Genomic DNA, 22,768 nt, shown 5'->3' with positions numbered 1-22,768 from the left:
TCTGAGTTACGTCTCTTTTACTAAGGAAATTTAGATACTGCTTTTTAGTTAAGGAAATAATATTTTTGAGATACGTCAAATAGCGTTAGTGATTTTCGACAGTTTATAACTGAGATACGGCCTTTAGACTTATGAAAAAGATGAATTACTTCTCGAACATTCCTAAGCAACGAAAAAATGCGATTGCAAAAAAAGTTGAGAATGCTCATTAGGCTTAGGAGGGCAGTAGCTGAATCCAAACAAATTCAAGTGAAACCTCCAGACAAGTTCCACATTTACCATGCTACATACAAAAAATTATTCCAATACAAACATAAATGATTGTAGAGAAATATTAAAAATAAATAAATAAAATAAATCACCTATAGCAGCTTCTTCTTCTAATTCAGACCAATCTTTGCCACTTTCCTCACTTGATCCAATTGAAGCTTCTAAAATGTAAGAAAATATGTCAGTATTCAAAGTATGTCCAAAACAATAATAATTTTTTCTTCTAGAAATTTTAGATTAAATCAGATTTGGCTCCTCTGAATTTTGACAAACTCACACACAAAAAAAAACAAGGTTGGAATAAAATTTAAGATGGACAACACACTACTTTTTACATCAATTAAGTAATCAGTTTTTAATGCATTATTTTGACTGCCCATGCGTTCATAGGTGCATGTGCACATGCGGACAAGCTGGAAAAAAAATCCATTCAACATTCATTTGGAGGCGAGTAAAATGGAATTTTAAGACACAATTTGAGAAAAAAATTTATCACAAGTGCAATTCTTCCTTCATTACGTAAAAGGAAATAAAGGTTACAGCTACCTCCCCAGCCCCTACCGAAAAGGTGAATTTCGAAGAATATGGACACATTCCCAGAATCAAATCTTTTGAAAATGAACACAAGGCATTTATTATATGATATAAAATTATAAGAATCAACATTCTTTTATAAAAACATTTTATGAACCAGTGAGCTGAAAAACAGAAAGAAAGAAATTAAAAAAAAATTTAGATACAAATAAAATACTTATTAAAACTTAAGATGCCTTGATATAGAAACTCTGATTCGTTGGGCTTTATATTTTTGGGTGACTGAATGGTGATCAGATATTTTAGGCGAAAGTTTACTCTTACTATACTAACATTGTTGATTTTTCACGACCACTGAAGTTTTTTATATCAAAGGACAGCGTTAGAATTTTAATTTAAAAAATCAAGGTTGTGTGATCAGTTTTGTAGAAGAAATTCAATGAAATGAAGGATCACGTGACCTGTATTTAGCAGTCATAAAGACCACTAATTAAACTTTCGTTTACCAGGCTAAACAAATTCAAATAGTTATTTTGATTGCTCAAAAAGGGGGGGGGGGGGCTCGAATCACTTACCAGATTCATCATCATCTTCCGAAACTTCAGATCCGCTGAAATCTTCTTCACTGCTTTCTTCTTCATCTTCTGACCCACTAGGTTGGTACTGGTCATCGTCTTCAGAGTCTTCATCATCCTCATCACCTTCATCTCCACTGTCAGGATCCAAAAATGACCACCCTCCGCTTTCAAAGAAACCTTCAGGATCATCAGTAATGGTCTTCATAATTTTAGTCCAATTTAAGCTCTGTATGCCTTCTGTGTAACGTATGTCACATGAACTAAAAGTCAAGGAAACAATTAACAATTTCAATTACAACTGATTTTTAAATACAAAATAATTTGTGACTGTAAAACTGATTATTCTGAGAATTCAAGTCAAACTCCCTTATAGCGAGCCCTGTTTTAAGGAGAACTCTGGTTTAGCGAGGAAATCAAAAAGATTTTATTGTACAATGTTAAGTCTAGGGGAACAAAACTCACTTTTAACGAGCAAACCATGCTTAAATAGAGCAATATGTTTCTAGTTCATAAATTGTCCGTTGAGTTCCTTCTCAGAAAAGATGATTCTATTTTTGGAAAATATCCATTCACATTTTGCATTCAACAGAAATTTAGAGATAAGACGAACAAGTAATGACATGGTCCTTTTTTTTTTTAAATTAGTGGAGTAGAGGAGCATTTAAAAAATGTATATATTTATTGAAAAGAATGTTATTTCTGAGATATACTTCCGAGGATATTGTAGTCAAAAGTGTCACGAGAGAGAGAGAGAAAAAATTAAAGCAACCACCATAATGACAAATTTGAAGTTAAATATCCCTGGACATACTTGGGCTTCAAAAGTGCAGAAAAACTATTTTGAAAGCCACGGATGCAAATGATCATGTTTTTCAGTACCCACATTTCTCGAAAACAATAACAAGGAACAGACAAGACAATTGAGGCTGTGAGAAGCAAATGGATGTAACAGATGTACAGAAATAAAAAAAATTATATAAAACAAGCATGTATAAATGTTTATGATTTTTTCCACGAATCCATTTTTTTACAAGCACTCGGTTATAACGAGTAACTATCACGATTCCTTCATGCTCCCTTTAAGCGAATTGGACTGTATCAGTAAATAATTTACCCCTAGCTTTACTCTATCATTTAAAAATTTTTAAACATTCCTCTTTTGCAAAATCATTCAAAATGTTCTCCTGTTAAACATCATTTATTACAATAAACAACAAGGTTGCTAAGAAGTTTTTTAAAACTCATTTGACTTTTTTTTTCTTTTATAATCGACATTTTAAATTTACTGGCAAAAAAAAGTACAATTACCAGTTTCAAAATTTTTACTTATGAATTTATTTATTATTATTTTGAGAGTTTATATTACAGTGAAATCTCATTATGACGAACTTCAAGGGACCGCAAGTTTTGTTTGTTGTAACAAGAATTTTGTTTTAATAGAATTCGATTAACGTAGTAAAAATTAAATCGGGACTGATTTTTTTCCCCCGTTGAAACGGATATTTTGTTCCATTGGTATTTGTTGTAATGGGATTTTACTGTATTTGGGCATTGATTTTTGCATTTTCAATTAAAAAAAAAAGATTTTCAGGTTTTCAGGAAATTTACACAAACCCCTAGATTTTCCCGTTTTTTTTTTTTAATTTATATTTTTGAATTTGCTATATTTTCCTTGTTTTTCTAAGTATCACTGTGGTATGACAACCCTGTTTTATTTGAAAAACAGTACTTACTTTAACCACTCTTTCACATGATCCAGCATGTTCATAGGAATAGCATTAACCATTGCAACTTTTTTATGATAATCCTTGAAGACAAAAACCATGTCAAAATTTTTCAGATGGAACTGTACACGTTCAAAATGTACCAACTCGATTTCTTCCAAAGTAATGACAAATGGAGGCTAAAAAATAAGTCACTCAAATTAAGTATTAAAAAGAGAGAGAGAGAGCACTTTGAATTATTAATAATTCAAGGCAATGTATGTTATCACTCAAATACTTAAAAGGCCTGATGTGGTTGTAAGATAGGAAAAATTACACTATTTTTTCAATGCTATATACACAATATACTAACCCAATCAGTTAAATTTACAAGACATCCAGAAGTAGGTTGCAACTGTACAGTACTTCTATATGGTACACCAGGAAAACCAAGCTCTTTGAATGGAGTATCAAACTCTACTTCTTGTTTGGTCATATTTTCAACTTTCTCACAAAATGTTTTGAAAGCAGTTTTCAATTTTTGCCTCAAATCTCTTTCAGCCTAAAATATAGCAAGAAATATTCAAACAAGTATAAGAGCACATAAACTAAACACAGAAAAAAAGAAAAATAAATAAAAGATGTTGATTAACTTGAAAATAAGTGCAAAATATTGTAAAACTTTCACAACTACAAAAGTGATTACAGTAAAATGTCAATCATCCACATAATATTGAAAATATTCCTGCAAAGTATCACAGAACAAAAACTTGGGTTAAGGTGGTATAATCTCTGAAATTGCTTGTCTTATTATCTGAAATCTATTCCTATTATCTGCTTTGCAGCCAGTTAACAAAAATTCTGCTACTGGGATCAAGGTGATGCAATTTTTACACTTTTAAGACAAGTTTCATATAATGCAAGAAAACTTTTAAAGAGCATTTACCTGCTCAGCAGCAAGATCATCACGGTCATGCATGTGCTGATGTTTACCCAAGTCTGTAGTTATTTCTCCAACCTCTGTATAAAACTGAACATCATTGTTGCGCTTCTTACCAAACATAAGGGCATTCTAAAAAACAAAAACAAAAAAAAAGAAAGAAAGACTTAGTTGCAGAAACACTAATTAAGTGACTCAGTAAACAGTTTCCTTAAAAGAACACATACATCCTTAATTAATATTACAATTGCAAAAAGTGACTTGGCTTGTTTTTTTACCTTTTTCGCCCAATCATCATGAAATTTTGTGTAGATGTTGTCAGGAGTGTTAAAGTGAATATAGGGTACTTTTCATTTAGAAAAATATATTCCGTGATTTTCATTCAAAAAGATCATATTTGTTAGCATGTCAAAGCCATCAACAAGCTGTACAAGATGAACTTTACCTGAAGTTTGATAGATAGTTAGATCACCAACTAATTTGTCATTTAAAGTTACTTTCACATTCTAAACAAGGTTTATCTTGATTTTTAAAGACTTATATCTGACGTTTATATCAGATCTCAGCCATATTCGGCAGGGAGGTACTTTTGCAACCAGGAAGGGTCCTAGGGAGGTTTTTAAATGCAAAAACAAAAGTACCTAACCATTCAAATTCTAATTTTAAGACATGAAAATCATATTTAAATGGTTCTTTCTTCATGAAATAAGTATCCAATCTAATGAATTTTAGTTTCATTGGAAAATCTGCGAAAAATACACCTTTAGAAGAATATCTTCCTTCGGATTTGAAACCCTCAAAGCCCTAAAATTACGAAGAGGAAAGTAAGAAGCATTTTTATTTTTAAGTAACGGAAAAGGAATTTTAAATTGAAAATTTTTAGTTTGCAGTGAGCTAAGTTTTAATTAGTGTGAATATCTTTATTGAAAAGAAAAATCTGTTGCCATGTTTTTATCAAGTGTAAACAAATAAATTTCTTGCTTTTGCTGTATTATGAAGATTTAATCCCCCCCCCCCTTTGGTTACTTTTATGTGATTTACTAATTTTTCTGTACTGCCAGCAGAAGATAATTAGAGATTTCAGTAGCATTAATGGAGACTTTTACTATACAATTTAAATGAATTGAGACTTATAGATTTGCCATTCAAGTTGCTCAAAAATGGCTGATGCTGATATGGATTTTGAGTGTCTGCTGTTGTTATCCTAATAAAGACTTTTAGAGATTTGATTTGAGGGGAAATTTTTTTGAAGCTATTGATCCAATTCTTATGGAGATTAAAAGAAAGAATGTTGATGTTATTTTGCAATTTTTGTCACTGAAAAGGGTTTTTAATACTATTTTACTTATCCAGATATTTCAAGAGGGGTTAATGATATTTGAAAACTAATGGGGATATTTAGAAACAGATGTCTTTAATATAATAAAATATTTTAAAGAATGGTTTTCTTTTTCTAATGGAGAGTTTGGGAGACTAACAGGAAATTTTAGGGGTTGTGGTCCGTAATCTAATAGGGATCTTTAAGGTCTCACTCAATAAAGAATTCTTAGGGACTAATGCTGAGACTGCAATGTGGATTTTGAGAGGGGAGGGGGTCGAGTCCTGTTCTGTTGACCCTATGATGAGGATGATGCCTTAAATCGATTGATCCTTTTATCTATATTTATCCTTATTCATTCTGGTATTACGATGCAGGTTCTCACAGCTGATGACAATGAAAGAGATTAACACAACAAATCCTACTAATTTCAATTTTTTTTAAACTAGATCAAAAATTATGCCTTTTTAATTCATCAGTTTTGGTGATAAGTTTACTGTCAACAATCAGTTAGCTATATGTTTAATACTGGTGAGATCATATTAAGACAGCGCTACTGAACAATAAGTAAAAAGTTTTTCACCTACATTAAACTGTTACTTTTTAGTTAAAATTAAAAAAAAAGCAATCATTAGAAAGCTACATTAAAAACAAAGTGATATTTCTCACTTTAAAGAGAGATTAAATTAGAGGAAGATAAAACCAAAAATATTGTACAATTTTACCTTCAAAGTGAAATGCAGCAGTATTATCATTTCTCCATCACAAGGTTGGAAGAATGCATGTTTAATATTGTTGTAGAGAATATCAACTTTATCTCCACGCACAGAAGTAAACCTAAACCCTATAAATATAAAAAAATATGCAAATAGAAATATATATATATATTTATTAGTGAACATGACATTAAAAAATCAATAATGGTAGGTTCACTATCCCCATACCTGGAGTGACAAATGCAATCATTTTATCAATTTTAAAAATACAGATGAACTCTTAATATGATCATGGTTAATGCAAAATTATAGCGAAAACAAACATTTTGGTAGTAAAGCTAGGCTTGCTACTTAAACTACAAATTTCACACATAACACATGCATTAAACTGCAAGTCTCGGTATGTGGTTGTAGAAAGCCCAATAGATAGGTCAGAAAATGTCAATATACGAATAGCACTATCGTTTTTTGCCGAGGTACAAGATATTTATGAGCAATGATAAAATAGTAGGAATACTTTTACAAATATAGATACAGTGTCTCTCAAAAGTGTTCGTACACTTTGAAATTTTTTAGTAAAACCAAAATAACTCGAAACTGAATTCGAATATTAAGTCCAATATTTTTTCACATCATTCCTATGTCATTCTAAATACAACCCATTGGTTTTTTCAAAATATTGACGGAACTTCTTTTTGAAATGGGTCAGAAAAAGAGACAGAGAAATAACACGCCACAAAAGTCATCGTACACTCAAATATTTTCGAGTAAATTCCTGATTAAAATTATCATATGCCGTTTTATTAATATTTTTGCATTGTGTTGACCCTTATAAGTCATTTGGCTTTATTTTTTTGTTTATTTATTCCTTAATATTGTGCTTATTACTGTAAAATGGCTGGTATTCGTAAAAAACCGCAAACACCATTCAAAATTTGATTTTTTTCCCCACAGTACTGGTAAATTGGTTTGAAATGTCTCTAAATTAGTTGATTTATTTGTACAGTAAAGTGCTTGATAAAATGCTTTAAAGAAAGGAATTGGACCGAAAACAAGGTAAGAAAAGGTCAATCGGCAAGTTGACAAAACGTGATCGGAGATTTAAAGTTAAAAAATTTATGAAAAATACACATTTGAGTGCTGTAAAAGTTTCTGCAGAGTTAAATGAAACATTTTACGTTTAATTTTCACCTAAAATTGTTCGCCAAGTTCCCTGATTAGCTGGATTAAATTGGACCTCTTCCCGCAGAAATTTTCTTGGTCATGGCGAAAAACAGAAAGCTTACGATTTTCGCCACAAATCAATGCTAAATAAGCTAAAAAACGTTTTAGAATCACGTATTACTTACAGATAAAAATGAATTCAACATTTTTGGTTAATTTTTTGTATAATTGTAAGTAGAAGAAAAAATTAGGGACTTAATCTTAAGAACTTATTTGGATCAGTTAATCAGGATGGTGGAGGTGTTCCAGTGTGAGGGTGCATATTAGCATCAGGACTTGGTAGTTTGTAATTTTTTGATCTAATAATGAATTATGCTGTCTCCTTTAACAGGGTGGCGACAGGAACTGTGAAAAAAAGTTCCCTGGACTTTTCCCTGATTTCCCTGATTAAGTTCACCAAATTTCCCCTGATTTACGTTACCAATGATAATGGTTTTTCTTTCTTTGCTCTACTTGAGAATCCATTGTATATCTGTATAAAATGCAGTATTTTTAACGTTTTAAGCTGTGTAAAGTTGTTGAACTAAAGATATATTTTCAAAAGATGTTATTTTTTTTTTAATAAAATGGTTAAAAAAATATATCAAGTCAATCTTTTTGGGGGGGGGGGGGGACTTACAACACAGTATATTAAATTTTTCTACAATGGAAAGATTATAGAAAATTTAAAAAAAAAAAAAAAAATACTTCACTTCCAGAAACCACTTAGCATGAGAATTTTAAGAAACTATTAAAATTACTCTTAAAAACATATGTGTATTTAAGATAGAACTAAAAAGTAATTAAAGTCATTTTGAACTAAGTTTTTCAAACAGTATAATAATTGTTGCAAGAATAACAAGTAATAGTGAAAGAATAGAATATTTATGCAAAACAGATGAAACCATTTGATATCCATTCATAGGGAGCTTTTCTCTAATCAAGAACATAGGTTTTAATGAATGAATACAGCATTTTTAACAAAAAAAAAAAAAATTACTTAAGTACACAAGTTAACTCTATTTAAAATCATTTCAGTATGTAATGAAAAAAAAATCTTAGATTGCTTTTGTAACAAAAAACTTTGAAATGCAAGAAAAAAAAAAAAGCAATTAGTTAATTTCAAAACATATAAAAGAATACAACTTGGTGATAAAATTAAAGAATCACTTAAGTCTGAAGAAAAGAAAAACCTTTATAATCTGCGGTGGCAACAAATAGTATAACGGCAAAAAACAAAGTTTTTTTTTATTGAAAGTTCAGTTTTAGCAATTAAATTGAAAATGCAAAGAAGTGATAACTTTTAAGCTTTTATAGTATTAATTCAAAAACCAAAGATTTCTTCTTGAGATCGTGATTACAGTACGCTAATCACTTCAAGTTCAAGACAACGGAATAAAGGCAAAGAAGCTAAGGCATTAATGAAGGCTTCCTCTTTGCCTGTATGGTTGTTTATTTTACGTAGCATCGAAAGCGTAAAAGGAAATTTCAAGCTAGGTAAAATAAACAACCTAACAGACACAGAAGCAATCTTAAGAAGTTCATCCTTTGGTTAATAAGTAAGATTCAATACTTTGACGTTGAGGAAAAAAGATGCACAAATATGCGGCAGTGTATAATCACACCTCATTAATTTTACTTTTTTTTTTAAACAGATCATTGGCAGAAAATGCGTAGGGAATTAGAGTACTTAATTTTGTAAAGCAAAAAAAAAAAATTTTTTTTCTTCATAAAATAAATTTCCCCTGATTTTTTGTTATTTTTTCAAAATTCCCTGATATTTCCCTGATTAATAAAGTTCCCTGACTTTTCCCTGATCTCCCTGATCTGTCGCCACCCTGTTTAAATATTTTAAAAACCGATTTTGAACTCCGAGCCAAAAATTTGGTTATTGGAAACAACTTTGTTTTTTATCAAGATAAGGATAAGAAGCACACGGTTTTCAACGTTTGCGTCTAGTGCCTCGAAAATTGTCCTAAAATTTAGAAAATACCCCCTCAATCTCCAGATTTTAACTTAATGTAACCTATTTAGAGATATCTGGAGGCTAAATTACGAAAATAGGGCGTTTAAAACGAAAATAGAGCTAGAAACAGTAAGACTCGAAGTGTGGTTAAACACTTACTCAGAAATTACGCGAAAGAAAAAGAATGAAATCTATTCCCAGACGTTTAAAAGGTGTTATGAATACTGTATGATATTCCACTAATTAATAACTTAATCAAAAGTTAGAATATTCAATAATATATAGACATTTTATAAAGTGTACGAAGACTTTTGTGAGATAAAATTTCCGGCACTTTTTGGTTTTTGATTTTTAAAAAATTAAGTTTTAATATTTTTTAAAAACTTTTCATGTAGTTTTGTTAAAAATGGATCATAGATCTTATAATTAAATACCTATTTCGAAATATTAATTCTAACTAATGGAATGGGGCCTATTTCATTCAAAGTCGTAGGTGTACGAAGACTTTTGGGAGCCACTGTGTGCATGTCTTAATTTTTTTCACCATTTAACTTAATCACTGTTGTTACAAATAGTGTCTAATACGAACAAATTTGTGATTTTTAAGCATTTTGTAGAAACAGAGTTCAACAGTACTAATTACATAGCCACCAGGATTCTTCAGTAGCATGAAGCTAATCAGAGTGCATCAGTATGTTTACAAATGTCAAAGCTTGCTTTGCAGACTATTTTGTCTCCTTCATTATGTGATTTGCTGCATTGTGATCAATGAATGTTGTTTGAAAAAATTAAAACCTTAATGTATAAAAAATCGACACACAACATCTTTTGATTATTTAGATCAGTAAGTTAATCATTTGGACTATTGCATGGTAATCCAAATGCATCAAGCTAAGAGGTAGGGAGTGGTGGGGATAAGTAAGCCATTTGAAAGTAAAGTTTTTCTTGCAAATTATTACTTTTTTGGTTATTTTTGTAAATCCCAGACTTCTAGAAACTTATTCTCTGACAAGGCCATGATTCCCCAGGTTCGTTAACCTACGTCTAAACAGTCAATATGACTGAAAATTGAGAAATAAGCAAATCAATTTTAAGCAACAAGAAAAGAAAAACAATTATATCATCATTTATATCACTCCCTGATTACTGATGGTATGTAATGGAGTTGGTCAGTTCACAACAAAAGGCTAATTTTATTTTTAACAAAAAAGGGTGAAGTGTAAATGAAGTCCATAATTAAAAATATTTCAAAATACCCAATTTAAAAATATGAGTGAAAATAAATGTTGAGCAGTTTTGAATGAAAATTCACATAAAAGTTTCCAACAAAGTACAGTAGAACCTTGTTTCTCTGGATCTCTGGACCAAACTTGTGGAATTTTTAAATCCCCGATATTCTGACCACATTTTGATGGTCCCAGCAACACTCTATAGATTTAACATAGGCTGACCTTTCTGTACTCTGAACACCCCAGTATAATGAATGTTATTTTTAATCCCCTTCAATAATTACCTCTCTATATACTGAACATGTTCACAATCGGTACTTGGGAATTGCTACGAACCAAATTGGAAAGCCTGAAATATAGTCAATTTCATCACAATGATTGCAGGGCAGTAAGGGGAAGACGAGAAAGGAAGAAGAAAAATTATTTTCTTGGATATTACTGCATCACGTAAAGTCATTCAACTGAGCATATACGTCAGAAGTTTCTGCCACTGAACTGCATTTCAAGAATAAAACCATTGTATCAAGTAGTATTCAAGACATTCTAAGTAAAATGTGGCTGAGAATCACCCGGAAACATTTTCACTTTGTTGACAACATGTACCTTGCACGATAATACACAATGCAAAAAAAAAAGATTAAAGATTACTCTTCTTCTCCTCCAGATATTGCACACACAGCTGTATTGTGATATTTTATTGTTGAATGTTATGCGAAACTTTTTAAAGTAAAAATAAAAGAAATAAATGCAAGAGTTTAGGTCCTGCTAAATTGAATTACATTTCACTTGCCACCAAGGAATCAAAAATAAAAAAAAGTAGGACAAGTAGGAAAAAAAATAACTTTAAAAAGTAGGAAAAAATAGGATTACATACATCAAGAGGAGCCAAATTCAAATGTAAATTTTATTTCCAGAATAAAAGATAAAGTTAATAACATAATGTACAAATAATATTTAAGATAATGTACAAATACAACAGATATGATTACACACACACGTCAAGGGGAAGCAATCAAATTTAAGATAAATTTTATTGGCAGGAGAAGAGATATGTATCTTTTATGACCTTAACAACATGGAGAAAAAAGGTTAAGAAAAATGGAAATGTACTTGCATATTCAACTTTAAAGTTAAATATACAAATGCCATTTAAATAGTTCTTAATCTGGTTTTTGCATATTATTTAATATTTCATGAGTAACAAGCAGGTCCTTAGCATGCCCAAAAAGGTTTAAAGTAAGTTCATTCAAGTGTGCTTGATTCATGTCGGTCAGATTTTCACACGAAATAAAAAATAAGATCAGATCCTTTTTTTACAGTCCTTATAATATAAATATATAAATGGAGAAAGTAATTTGGTTGGTTTAGTTTGATTTTTTTTTTGGCATAAGGACCTTAATAGGCTATACTGTACCAAACGATTGTTTAAATTCAAAAAAGGTGCCAAAGAAGAGAAATTGTTAAAGGAGTAAAAGCCTTAAAAAACTTCTAGAATTTGGAAAAATGTTGCCCAAATAAGCACACAAAGTTTTACATTTTGAATAACAAGCCAAAAGAGTAAACAGAAAAACAATTTAGAGTTACACGAATCATTTCTAACAGAACTGAGAAGAGGCAGAAACAAGGACAAAAGGAAAATTACGAAAATTGGGGGAAAAAACCATCTTCTGAAGGAAGGGGAAGAATTTAGGAAGAGGGTAAAGATAAAGTAATCTGCTATTCACCTACTAATGAAAAGACAAATACAATAAACATAATTTGAAAAGAAAATAAGACTTTTAAAATTTATCTAATCAAATTTTGTAACTTAAAGCAGGAGAGGAGGGAGGCACTTTTAACGGTCTAAAACTATCAAAAAAGGTGAAAAAATATTTTTAACAAGAGAAGAAATATATTAAGTTAAAGTAAAGAAAATTCGCATTCCTCTCCTAAAAAAGGTAAACAACCAGAAACATATTACATGTCTGTGTGAAAACAGAAAAGTTCAGAATTTACTAGAAGAAACTAGTTACAAAAATATAACACTTTTTAACAACACAAAATGATCTAAAAAATGAAAAAACTCTATTCAATTAAGTATAAATCATAATCAAGGAGGTTAAAGATTCTAGGGTGCAAAAAGCATCTTCTAACAATTTAAAACTGTTCCATAAATTAACAGTATTTTTGAAGTGTTAAATTGATGGAATCTAGCATTTAAATTGATTTTCGATTTTCCTCTAAAAATCATGAACGTACGTCCCCCCCCCCCCCAGCTTTTTTTTTGAAAACACACTCTTTGCAAGGAAAGAAAATTAATTTTTATAATCATGCTTCCTTAAGTTCCGTATAAGGTTTTACATTGTCTTTTTGTTTAAAACAAACTGAAATAATTTAGTTCAAGTATTCAAATGTTCATGAAAGGGTTGAGTAATTCACAAGTGTTCTCAACTAAGTTTTTTATTTTGTTGACCAAACATTCTATCGTAGCTTCATGAACAACTCAAGGTTACAACTTACAAATAGATTGGAAAATTTTCAGAAAAAAGAAGGGCATCACATTAACTGTGGTTACAGTATTTGTAAACTATTTCACCTATGCAGACCTAATTTACATAAATAATTCTAACACAAGCTCCATTTTACTGTAATGTCTTTTCCTGCACTTTTTGAACAGTCGGCCGTTTACTGCAATTAAAACTTCATTCTAATTAACGGGTGGAAATATATAATTGTATCAGAATACATCAGTACCTATTTCTTAATTGTTTTGTTAAATAGTAGGACAAAAATAAAGGCGATAAAGAAAAAAAATCGACCGTAAATGCCGCATCGGCAAAAAAGTTGCACTTCCGAAAATTTAACTTTTAAACACGCAAACAGAAATTGTTCGTCCAGAACGATTCCATCGTTTCTTCCAGAAATTACTAGTCAGTCAATGAAATGCTCACTATCTGCTCATTTCTTTTTCTTTTCGAAATTGAACCATACAGAAAATTCTTGGTGAGGCATAGTTAAAATAAGAATGAGCGCACAATTAGAAGTGCTATGCTAAAAAAGGAAAAGTAGGGGGGGGGGGGAGGGAAAAAGTAGGAAAAAAAAGGAGTGAGCTCTAAAAAGTAGGAAAAATAGGAACTCTTTGGGATCTGCAATACAAAATTCAGCACCTCTGTCTAAGTAACTAGTATAGTTCACTAGGCAAAGTACTGAACATAATGCAATATAGTATATATACATGCATTATCCAGTCTCCCTCTACAATGAACAACCCCATAATCAGAATACTTTTGTTTGGTCCCATGAGTGTTCAGAATAGAAAGAGTTCACTGTAGTACCCTACACTCACATACATAATAATTTCAAATTGAGATAGCTGAACCATATGTGCCAAACATTCACCCTTTACTTTGATTAAACGTACAACTCCTGCATAGGTCAAGCAAGAAATTATAGTTACTTAACAGGTGTGCTTAAGAGTGTCAATCCAACACCACTGCAGCTAAACTATAAATTATTCAGTGTTTGCACGAAACAATCTTAGGTAAGTTCGTTTCAAAGCATTGTTTTTCTGCGGCAATGGATGAACGAGGTTGCACTGTAGCTTTATTGAAAATAAGTTACTGTTTTTGCTTTAAAATTTTGTCAGTCAACTAGTTACAAAAAAAAAAAAAAAAAAGAAAGAAAAAAAAAAAAGAAAGAAAGAAAGAAATGGCATACAAAAGAAAATGTAAATTTAACAAGCATGCTTACCATTAGTATGAGCTTCTAGAGTTCCAGATATTCTTTTTGAATATATATTTGGCCTAATGTACAAATCTTTTAATTTGGGATTGCCTTTATTTGAACTTAATAATAAAGAGTCCTGTTTAACTATTCCTTCCTTCTCCCTTTCTTCTGCTTCCCTTGTTTTATATTTTTTCTGCACTTCTTTAATCAACCTATAAGCTTGTGATAAGTTAGATGAGGGTGCGGACAGTTCACCAGGTTCTTTTACATTGGTACTCCGATATGTGCTGCAATAAAAAATTGGAAACAATGATCATAAATTTCATCATTCATTCAATAATGAAAAACATAAGTAGAAAATCCCACAGAAATACAATGAATATGGTCAGGACCTGGACTGAAGAGATTTTCGGGGTCAAGGAGTAAGGGAAAGAAAGTTGAAAGTTAGTAACTTTCAAGAGTCAAATTTTTCATCCGAGTATGAAACTGGGCCAGGGCTACAGACAGGGTACCCTGCTACATTTCAAGTTTTGAAATCCATGACTTCTGCTTGTAACTTTCCAGGACTCACGGGATGCAATTTTTCCAGGGAAAAATATTAATTTTTCACAAGAATATCTAAATTTATGTTTTGTGAAAATTAAATTGCAATGTAACTAGCTCTCAGCTATTATTATAACTAAAAAACAATTTATGCAACTATGTCTAGTGATACAAATGAAATAATTAGAGTTTCAACTTAATTATTTTGCAACCTAAGACCATTCATTTATAAAAATCTAAAATTTCTCGAAATATTTTTTTGATTCCAATAAATCATACAAAAATTTTATATAGGTAAGAATTTACATGAAAACAAATTTATTATTTTTTCTCAGAAAAATCTGATGTGATACACTATAATTTTTCAATCACTAAAAATACTGAAAACAGATTTTAGTTGCAAAAATGATGTAAAACTATTGGCAAACAAAGAAGCATTTAAGCTCATTTATTTTACATTTTTTAAAATAAATATTTTACTTTATAAACAAATAATGAATCTAAAACTAGTTTTTAAAGCTAGTAGTTTTCTAAAAAATACTGTGACTAGCAATAATTTAGTATGTTCACAAGAAATAAAATAAACAAATAATCAGAAAAAAATAAAATACTAAATTAAAGTACTTAATGAGCAACTTACCAGACATTCATATATACTACTGGCAAAGTTTTAGAATAAGCTACAAATATTTAAAAAAATCCCCATTGAAATTTCCTCGATTTCTATATTTTATTGATGTCTTGAACGTCCTTAATTCTTTAGACAAAATAATTTGCTATTTTCTAAAATGTTCATTAACTTAAGATAGTGCTGAAAATTAATGATGACTTTTATGAGTCTCTTGAGTCCACTACAATTTTTTATTTCCAAAATGTTACTTTTAATTTTCCTTTTAAGTCACACTATTATTCAAAGGTTTAGAAGTAATATAAATTGTCAATACAGTAAAAACTTGAAGAGACAAATATGACTTACATTTCTTTTAAAAATGTGGCTTCTGGATTAGGAAATACATTTCCTTCATTACGTCCAAGAGCAGATCCAGGATGAAAGAAATTTATTCGAAGATAAGTATAATCTCCTTCAACAGACTGACTAATATTCTGAAAAGGAAATACGAAACAAACTATGTAAGTTTTGTAAATACATCCACAAGAAATTACTCATATAATCAAAAAGTGCACTCAAAACATTTCAAACAATTCAAAGGTTACAAAAATTGTAATCATGAAATGCACAGCATAATTAAGATGTGAACAAATAAGCCTGTAACAGATAACAAGGAATAAAGAGTTTACATTTTACACAGAAAACCTCAACTAACAGTAGCTTCAACCTACTATGAGTAAATGATGAAAAAAATTATCAATTTCTTATTTTTTTTACAAAACCTCAGATTTTTTAATAATCTGCATCACAAATAAAATTATCTACTGGATAAAAAAACTACACACAAGGCAATATTAACTTACTTTTATGGTCGAAATGTGGAATGGAACTGTTACACCAAGAAGAGGAAGTATAAGAGTTTCATATTTTTTATCTATAAAAATACACATAGAAATTAATTACAAAAAAAAAAGTGAACCATGCAAAGTTTAATAGTCAAGAGATACGTACCTACAAATAATTTAAGTTCCTTCAATTCACTATCCTTTGGAATTTGTCCAACAGATTTATATGAAACATTAGATTTCCGTACCCTAAAAAAAGAACATAGAAAAAGGCACATTATAGGGATGAATCTATACTAATATTATAAAGAGAGAGAGCGGATTTTTGTGTGTTTATATGTTCGAGGTAATCTCCGGAACCATTGCAACTATTTGAAAAATTCTTTCACAACATGAAAGGTGTACTCTTTATGAGTGTCATAGGCTATAAATTATGCATATATGTATTTATAATAATTTTTTAAACCAATAGTTCGTCTACGCTACCAGTTTATGTTTCGTTGTTTTATTCTTATAAACGTAAAAACTAACACCAACTGTACCGCATTTGATATATCAGCATGGTTGAAGGTTCCTGAACCGAATGTTGAGGGATAGAATTACATGGAAGAAAACAAAAACACGTTGTCAGCATATGAGCTGCAAAAAGCTTTGCATGTGTTTGAGACTGGAGAAAATAGGGTATGTAGCATTGTAATGGCCTTGGGCATTGAAAACCGCTTAGAGTTACAGAATGTTAATGCGTAAAATTTATTTAAGCGAATAATAAATGAGGTTCACTTTGGGCAAATTAGTTTTTGAATTCAAGTAGTGCAGATGGGCAATACTAAACCATGTTTCTAAAAGTTGTAAATTTGCATTCTTTTCGGGCTATGTCTGAATTATTAACCAATTATTCACTAGCATCAGTGAATCCCTATTTTTATTATGTCCAAAAACAAAACTTAAAGCAAAGCATAACACTCATTCAAGCATAACACTAAATAAAAGAGGACTAAAATCTGCTGAAAGCTTAAGTATAATCAATCTGAAATACTACTCTATAAACTCAATCGATAATAATTTTAAATGACAAATATTTTTTTAAAGAACATACAGAAACTAAATAGCAAGATGTAAAGTAAGAAAAACAACGTTAAAAAGAAGCACAAATTTGCCAATTACAGCAGACACGTGTTTCGGCGTTACAGAGAACGCCTTTTTCAATACAAAAAGTAATAAACTTATGGATGAAAAGACATCCGACAAAAGCCAACATGTGTTGCTTTGAATTTAATAGTATAAAGGTCATCAGAGTAAGGGGAGCTGCTACATCAAATCATCATAGTATTTTCTAAGAATATTGAATGTAAGAAATGTAGGATAAACAACTAGTAACCACTAATGGGCAGGTTTATATTGTATAATAAGTACCAAGTTTGTAATCAATATTTCAGGAACATAATGGAGTCTCAAAATAGATTTTTTTAAGAACACTCCCACCTTTTTTTCACAAACATAACTTTTTCTCTTCTATGATTGATTATGATAATGCTTCTCAGTCACATACAATGAATTTCCTTTGCATTCAAGTTTTTGAAGGTTTTTTTTTTTCAGGACCTGACTTGGCTGTTTTTTAACAGTTGGCAATTTAATTGGTACATCCTCAATTCCTTAGCTTTTTTTCCTATCATACGCATATTTTGGCCATTAATTAAGATCCCTTAAAGCTAATGAGCCAATCATTAAACAATTAAAAGTAAATAAGTTAATTATGGGCATGTAAGCCTATGACTAAATTTTTGGCCATTCTTACTGAAAATTACTATTTAGAACTAGAGGACCCAACAGACGTTGTTCTGTTTAAACTTTGTAAATTGAAAAGTTAAAAAATTTCAATAAACTGTCAAGTGTTTGAACAGTTTTGTTGAAAAAAATAAGTAAAAAGAAAATGTTGTCAGAATGCATATATTTATTACAACTTGATTTATCTAATGCCCACTGAGCAGTTGTTTTATTAATTATTTTTTCTCCCGTACTTGATGGTTTGTTCCTTCAGTCATACTCAAAAGATAAAAAGCGTCCTCAGATATTAAATGTAAAAACTAACCACCCATCTAGAACAAACCGGAAATCCAGCTGCAACATCCCCCATATCAAAAAGAATAAAACAATCAGAGGATATCCTTTTAAAAAAATGATAATGGCATACCTGCTAACATCTACTGGGAAAAAATCCAGTAGATGTTTAAAAGATCCAGTGAATGATTACGATGGATTTTCAATTGCCATTTAGGGAAGAACAGGGATTTCTTATTATACTTCTTGTGCAACCAAATGTTCCCTACACCATATACACAATCCAGAGAAATGATAAAAATCCAGGAATCTCCCGGAAAAACCAGTAGAGTTGGCAGGTATGTAATGGTAAAATTAGTTCTCTGAATAAGGGAAAATCACTCATCCCCCCCTACCCTTCCAATGTAAAATAAACACATTCTTCAATTAAAATGAATAAAAACTCTTAACGAAAAACAATTCTTTGCAATTTGAAACATTTCGACAAATAATAAAAAAACAACAATAAATTACATTAAAAGTAGCTTTAAAATGTAAAAAAATGATCATGCAACTCTATTTTTTATAGCCAAAGTCGCCAATCCACCAGGTTACTGTAATCCAGCCGATCAGTGAGCGAAGCCAACTCCGACCAATTAGCAGTCCAATCTTTTGAACAAAAACTTTTTAAACTTCATACATTGCCGAATTTGTTCTTTCCACCAAAGATAAAGATCTTCCTTCCACTGCACTGATCTTTTGTGTACAGAACTAGTCTGTTGTAATTTATCTGGACAAAAATGAAATTAGTTTCGTCTTTAGAGTCCAACATCTTTTCCTTTAATAATGTAATCCTTAAAGTCTTCTTGACATAGCTGCCAAAACTCAGATGGATTTCAGCCGAGAAACAAATGTTATGTACAGTACTATCCGATCATTTGATTAGGAAAACCGAAAGCACCGATCCGGTCACATGGTTCAACTATGACGACAGAACACAAGTTTCGCGTGAACCTCCCAGTACTTTATTTTAAAATATATCACGGGCCTAAAATCGTTGCTTTCAAGAGAGAGAGAGAAATAAAGGCTTCACTCTATCTCTCTCTACGTTTTATCTATTCTCAATTGACGTATCACAGTAGGAAATTTTATTACAAAAAGCAGAGCTGGCTTTCTTATTGTCCTTTGGCAACGGGTTAAATATTTATTTCAATTCTTGCTCAACAATAGGTTAAAATAAATATTAATCAATTGGAAGATATAACTATCCAATGTTTAAATTAATTAATTAACAAAAACGTTTCCGATTCGATCCATCGCGCTTTGAAACCATGCTTGCCACTTCTTAATTACACACAAAAAATTTGATCAAAATCATTCTAGCCGTTTAAAAGCCTTACGGTGACAAACGTCCGCACAGAAGATTTTTACATATTAAGATAAATGATAAAACATAAGCTAAGTTTGGCAACAATAAATACATGCAGCAGTAGAATAATTCTATTTGTTTTATATTTGTTCATTTTTGTTATGGTTTTTCAGACAAACCTTTCTAAAGCAATCTGTCGGTTATCCATTTTAACTTAAATATTGTTCAAATTGTTAAGTCAAAATACTTTAAATTTGATAATACAATAAGAAAAATAAAAGTTTCAATGTTGTTGAATGGTTTTTTTGTGTGTATTCCCTAAAAGTAATTGAATTTAGCTAGCATGATCTTTACTACTTCTTAATATGCCCATAACTAAGCAAGGCGGCCATTGCTAATCAAAGCAGTGTAATCCAATTTATTTCAAAAAATATATATAAATCCTAATCGGAAAGGAAAATATCACAGCTATAAAAAGGTAATTTTTAAATCCTAACACCAGTAGAATTAATTTTTTCTACTACTAAAATTTCAACATTTGTATCCAAATTTTTGAACACCCTTAAGCATGCCCATTAGTTAGTTAAGCAATGGGTAACTAGTCCTTTACCCTACATACTAATAGGGTACTATTACAGCAATCACTACACAGACATACTTCTCTTCTTTCTGGACTCCAGTGTTCTCGGCTAATCGAGCCTTTGCTTCTTTGTTCAACTGTTCAGCCAATTCTTTTTGATGATGCTTCCTTTTTTCTTCAGCCGACTGCTCAGTCTATTTAAATACAAAAGCAAAAATTGTTTGGCTAGTAGATATAACTAAATGAAAGCACAAAAATAAATTTATAATTGATGCACTATGGAGGATTTTTTTTTTAATTTAACCAATGACAAAACACTAAAAAGTATTGATTTTTCATTGCCATGGCCAGACTTAATTAAGAATAATCCTTTTAGAAATTAATATGGAATTTATCAGAAAAACCTTTTATCTTTTCAATCAACTAGCAAACAGTGTAGCATATTTTTAGATATTTACATAGCTGTAAAGAATTTTGAAAATAAAACAAATACTAATAAAAGAAACTACCAAAAAAAAAAAAAAAAAAAAGTTAAGTTCATTGCAAATTTTAAACCAAAGGGTTAATAAAAAGCAAAAACAAACCTATCCTGATCAAGAAGCAATCGTTCAAGGTGATGTTAATATTAGAAAAGAATTGTTTCTCAAAGAGAGATTACAATTAGCTATAAATAATAAAAAACAGCAATACAGAAGAAACACACACACACACACACGAGAGATTTATCAAAATCAAACACGCAAGAGACCAAATGATTTGAAGATTAAGGACTGTGCGGCAATTAGAGAAGCTGCATTTTGCATGTTTAACAGTACAACAGACCTGCATGAATTCAGACTATTTGCAACTGCAGGAAAATTGTTCACTAAAAGCAATTTCAGGCTAAGTGACAATTCAATCAATGAATTAAGTTTCTTACTATGATTGATTTTTAATTTATGGCATTTATTTCTTAATTTTATATTTGTTCACAATAAGTTTTCATAAATAATAAACTTTTTTATAAAATTATGAAATATGTCAACAAAAAAAATATGCTGTTGATAATTTTTGGGGAAATTTTTAATATCGGCATTTTTTGATATCACATTTTAAAGAATACTTAAAATCGGATTTAGAAGGAAGCATACTGTCTTAATTTTTCTTGGAATTTTTTTTTTTTGGTAATTTAATTTTTGTTTTAAACATTTTATAAGCATTTTATCTTGCATTCTTGCTTCTTATACAATATTTGTTCATTACAGGGTTCATACTCAATTTGGATAAAAAATTTCCATGAATTTTCCAGGACTTCAGAAAATTTTTCATTACCTTGTTACACGAGAAGAAGAGTGCTATTTAATGTAAAACTTGACCATTGCCGGACGTGGGCTTTAGAAAAATTGTTATGTGAGTGCCTTTACCTCAATGAAGCACTTACTTGCGACTGAAAATAATCAGTGCACAGTGCAGAAACAAATTATTCTTATTTGTCTTTATCATATAAATTCAAGCAAAATAAAAATATAGTGAATGCAATACACTGTGATGCTTAAATGTTTAATAAATATTTAATAATTAGGGTTGAATAGTAATGAATGGGACAAAAATTGAATGAGTCATTAATAAGTTTCCAATAATAAATTTACTTCATAAAAACATTGTCCTTTGGTGTCAATAGTGCATCTAATCACCCATGTAACTTGACAGTATATGCATTCATTAAAGTAAAGCCACATTTTTCAGTAAATTCATTTTTCTAAACCAGATATTTCAGCTGGCCACAAGGATCAGTTTTGGGAGCTGTATGTTGGGCACCAATGTTTTAGAGTATTAGAATTCCCCAATTTCTATGTTCTATTGCCTGGCTAAAGTTTTCATGTTCTAAAGCCTTCAACATATCAAGATAAACTCTGGTAAATTTCATTATGAATTTTTTACAAGTAGTTGAAACGAACTCGGATGTAATTGAATTGCCCTTTTTGAGGGGGAGTGGCAAAAATCAAGAATGTGCAATTCCACAACTACAGAATACAAAATATAAAAGTGCTGAAAATAATGGTGAATTCAAAATTAGTGACGCCCCAGTAGTAAAATCATATTACAAAAAAAGGGGAGTGGCTGTTACGGAAGCCGATGAAATTGGATTTAAAAATTTGGATTTGTTTTTGAGATTGTTCAACTTATATGCAATATCACTAAATCACTCAATATTTCTAGAGCTCTTTTAGCTATTGTTACTTTTTTACTGCCCAAGATATTTTTTCCGTGACTTAAAATAAATTTCCATGACTTTTAATGAAAATATTAGTTTTCCGTGACTTTTCCAGGTTTGAAATGTGTTTACTTTTTTCCCATGACATTCCAGTATTTCCATGACCCGTTCGAGCCCTGTCATTACAATGCTTCCCTTTTAACACTCATTTTATCCCTTATTTTGCACAATTTATTTATAATAATGTGATCAATAAATTACTTCCCATTAGTGTTTCATCAAGTCTAATAGGCATTGCAATATGGGTTAAAATATAGAGACACAATGTAAGTAGTCAAAGAAGGCAGCAAATTTTTTTGTATAGCACTACACAATTTTTTTAAACTTGAGACTTAAAATCCTGTTGGCTAAGTATTATTGTAACTAAA

General features: G+C 30.4%; 1 protein-coding gene across 1 annotated transcript in view; it reads right to left on the bottom strand.

Moving 5' to 3' along the window:
- LOC129225140 (FACT complex subunit SPT16-like) overlaps positions 1 to 22,768 on the bottom strand; it is a 67,601-nt gene that overhangs the window by 13,405 nt on the left and 31,428 nt on the right. The window contains exons 13-23 of the mRNA XM_054859701.1: positions 20,225 to 20,340; positions 16,327 to 16,409; positions 16,179 to 16,249; positions 15,682 to 15,809; positions 14,187 to 14,449; positions 6,069 to 6,187; positions 4,032 to 4,157; positions 3,459 to 3,647; positions 3,116 to 3,285; positions 1,380 to 1,642; positions 363 to 431 (exon numbers count right to left, since the gene is read on the bottom strand). Coding sequence (XP_054715676.1) covers positions 363 to 431; positions 1,380 to 1,642; positions 3,116 to 3,285; positions 3,459 to 3,647; positions 4,032 to 4,157; positions 6,069 to 6,187; positions 14,187 to 14,449; positions 15,682 to 15,809; positions 16,179 to 16,249; positions 16,327 to 16,409; positions 20,225 to 20,340 — 1,597 coding nt within the window. The remainder of the gene's footprint in view (positions 1 to 362; positions 432 to 1,379; positions 1,643 to 3,115; positions 3,286 to 3,458; positions 3,648 to 4,031; positions 4,158 to 6,068; positions 6,188 to 14,186; positions 14,450 to 15,681; positions 15,810 to 16,178; positions 16,250 to 16,326; positions 16,410 to 20,224; positions 20,341 to 22,768) is intronic.

Source organism: Uloborus diversus, chromosome 6 (assembly GCF_026930045.1).
Source record: "Uloborus diversus isolate 005 chromosome 6, Udiv.v.3.1, whole genome shotgun sequence".
Lineage (NCBI taxonomy): Eukaryota > Metazoa > Arthropoda > Arachnida > Araneae > Uloboridae > Uloborus > Uloborus diversus.
The sequence above is the reverse complement of the archived record's forward strand: the minus strand, read 5'-3'. Positions and strand labels throughout refer to the sequence as shown.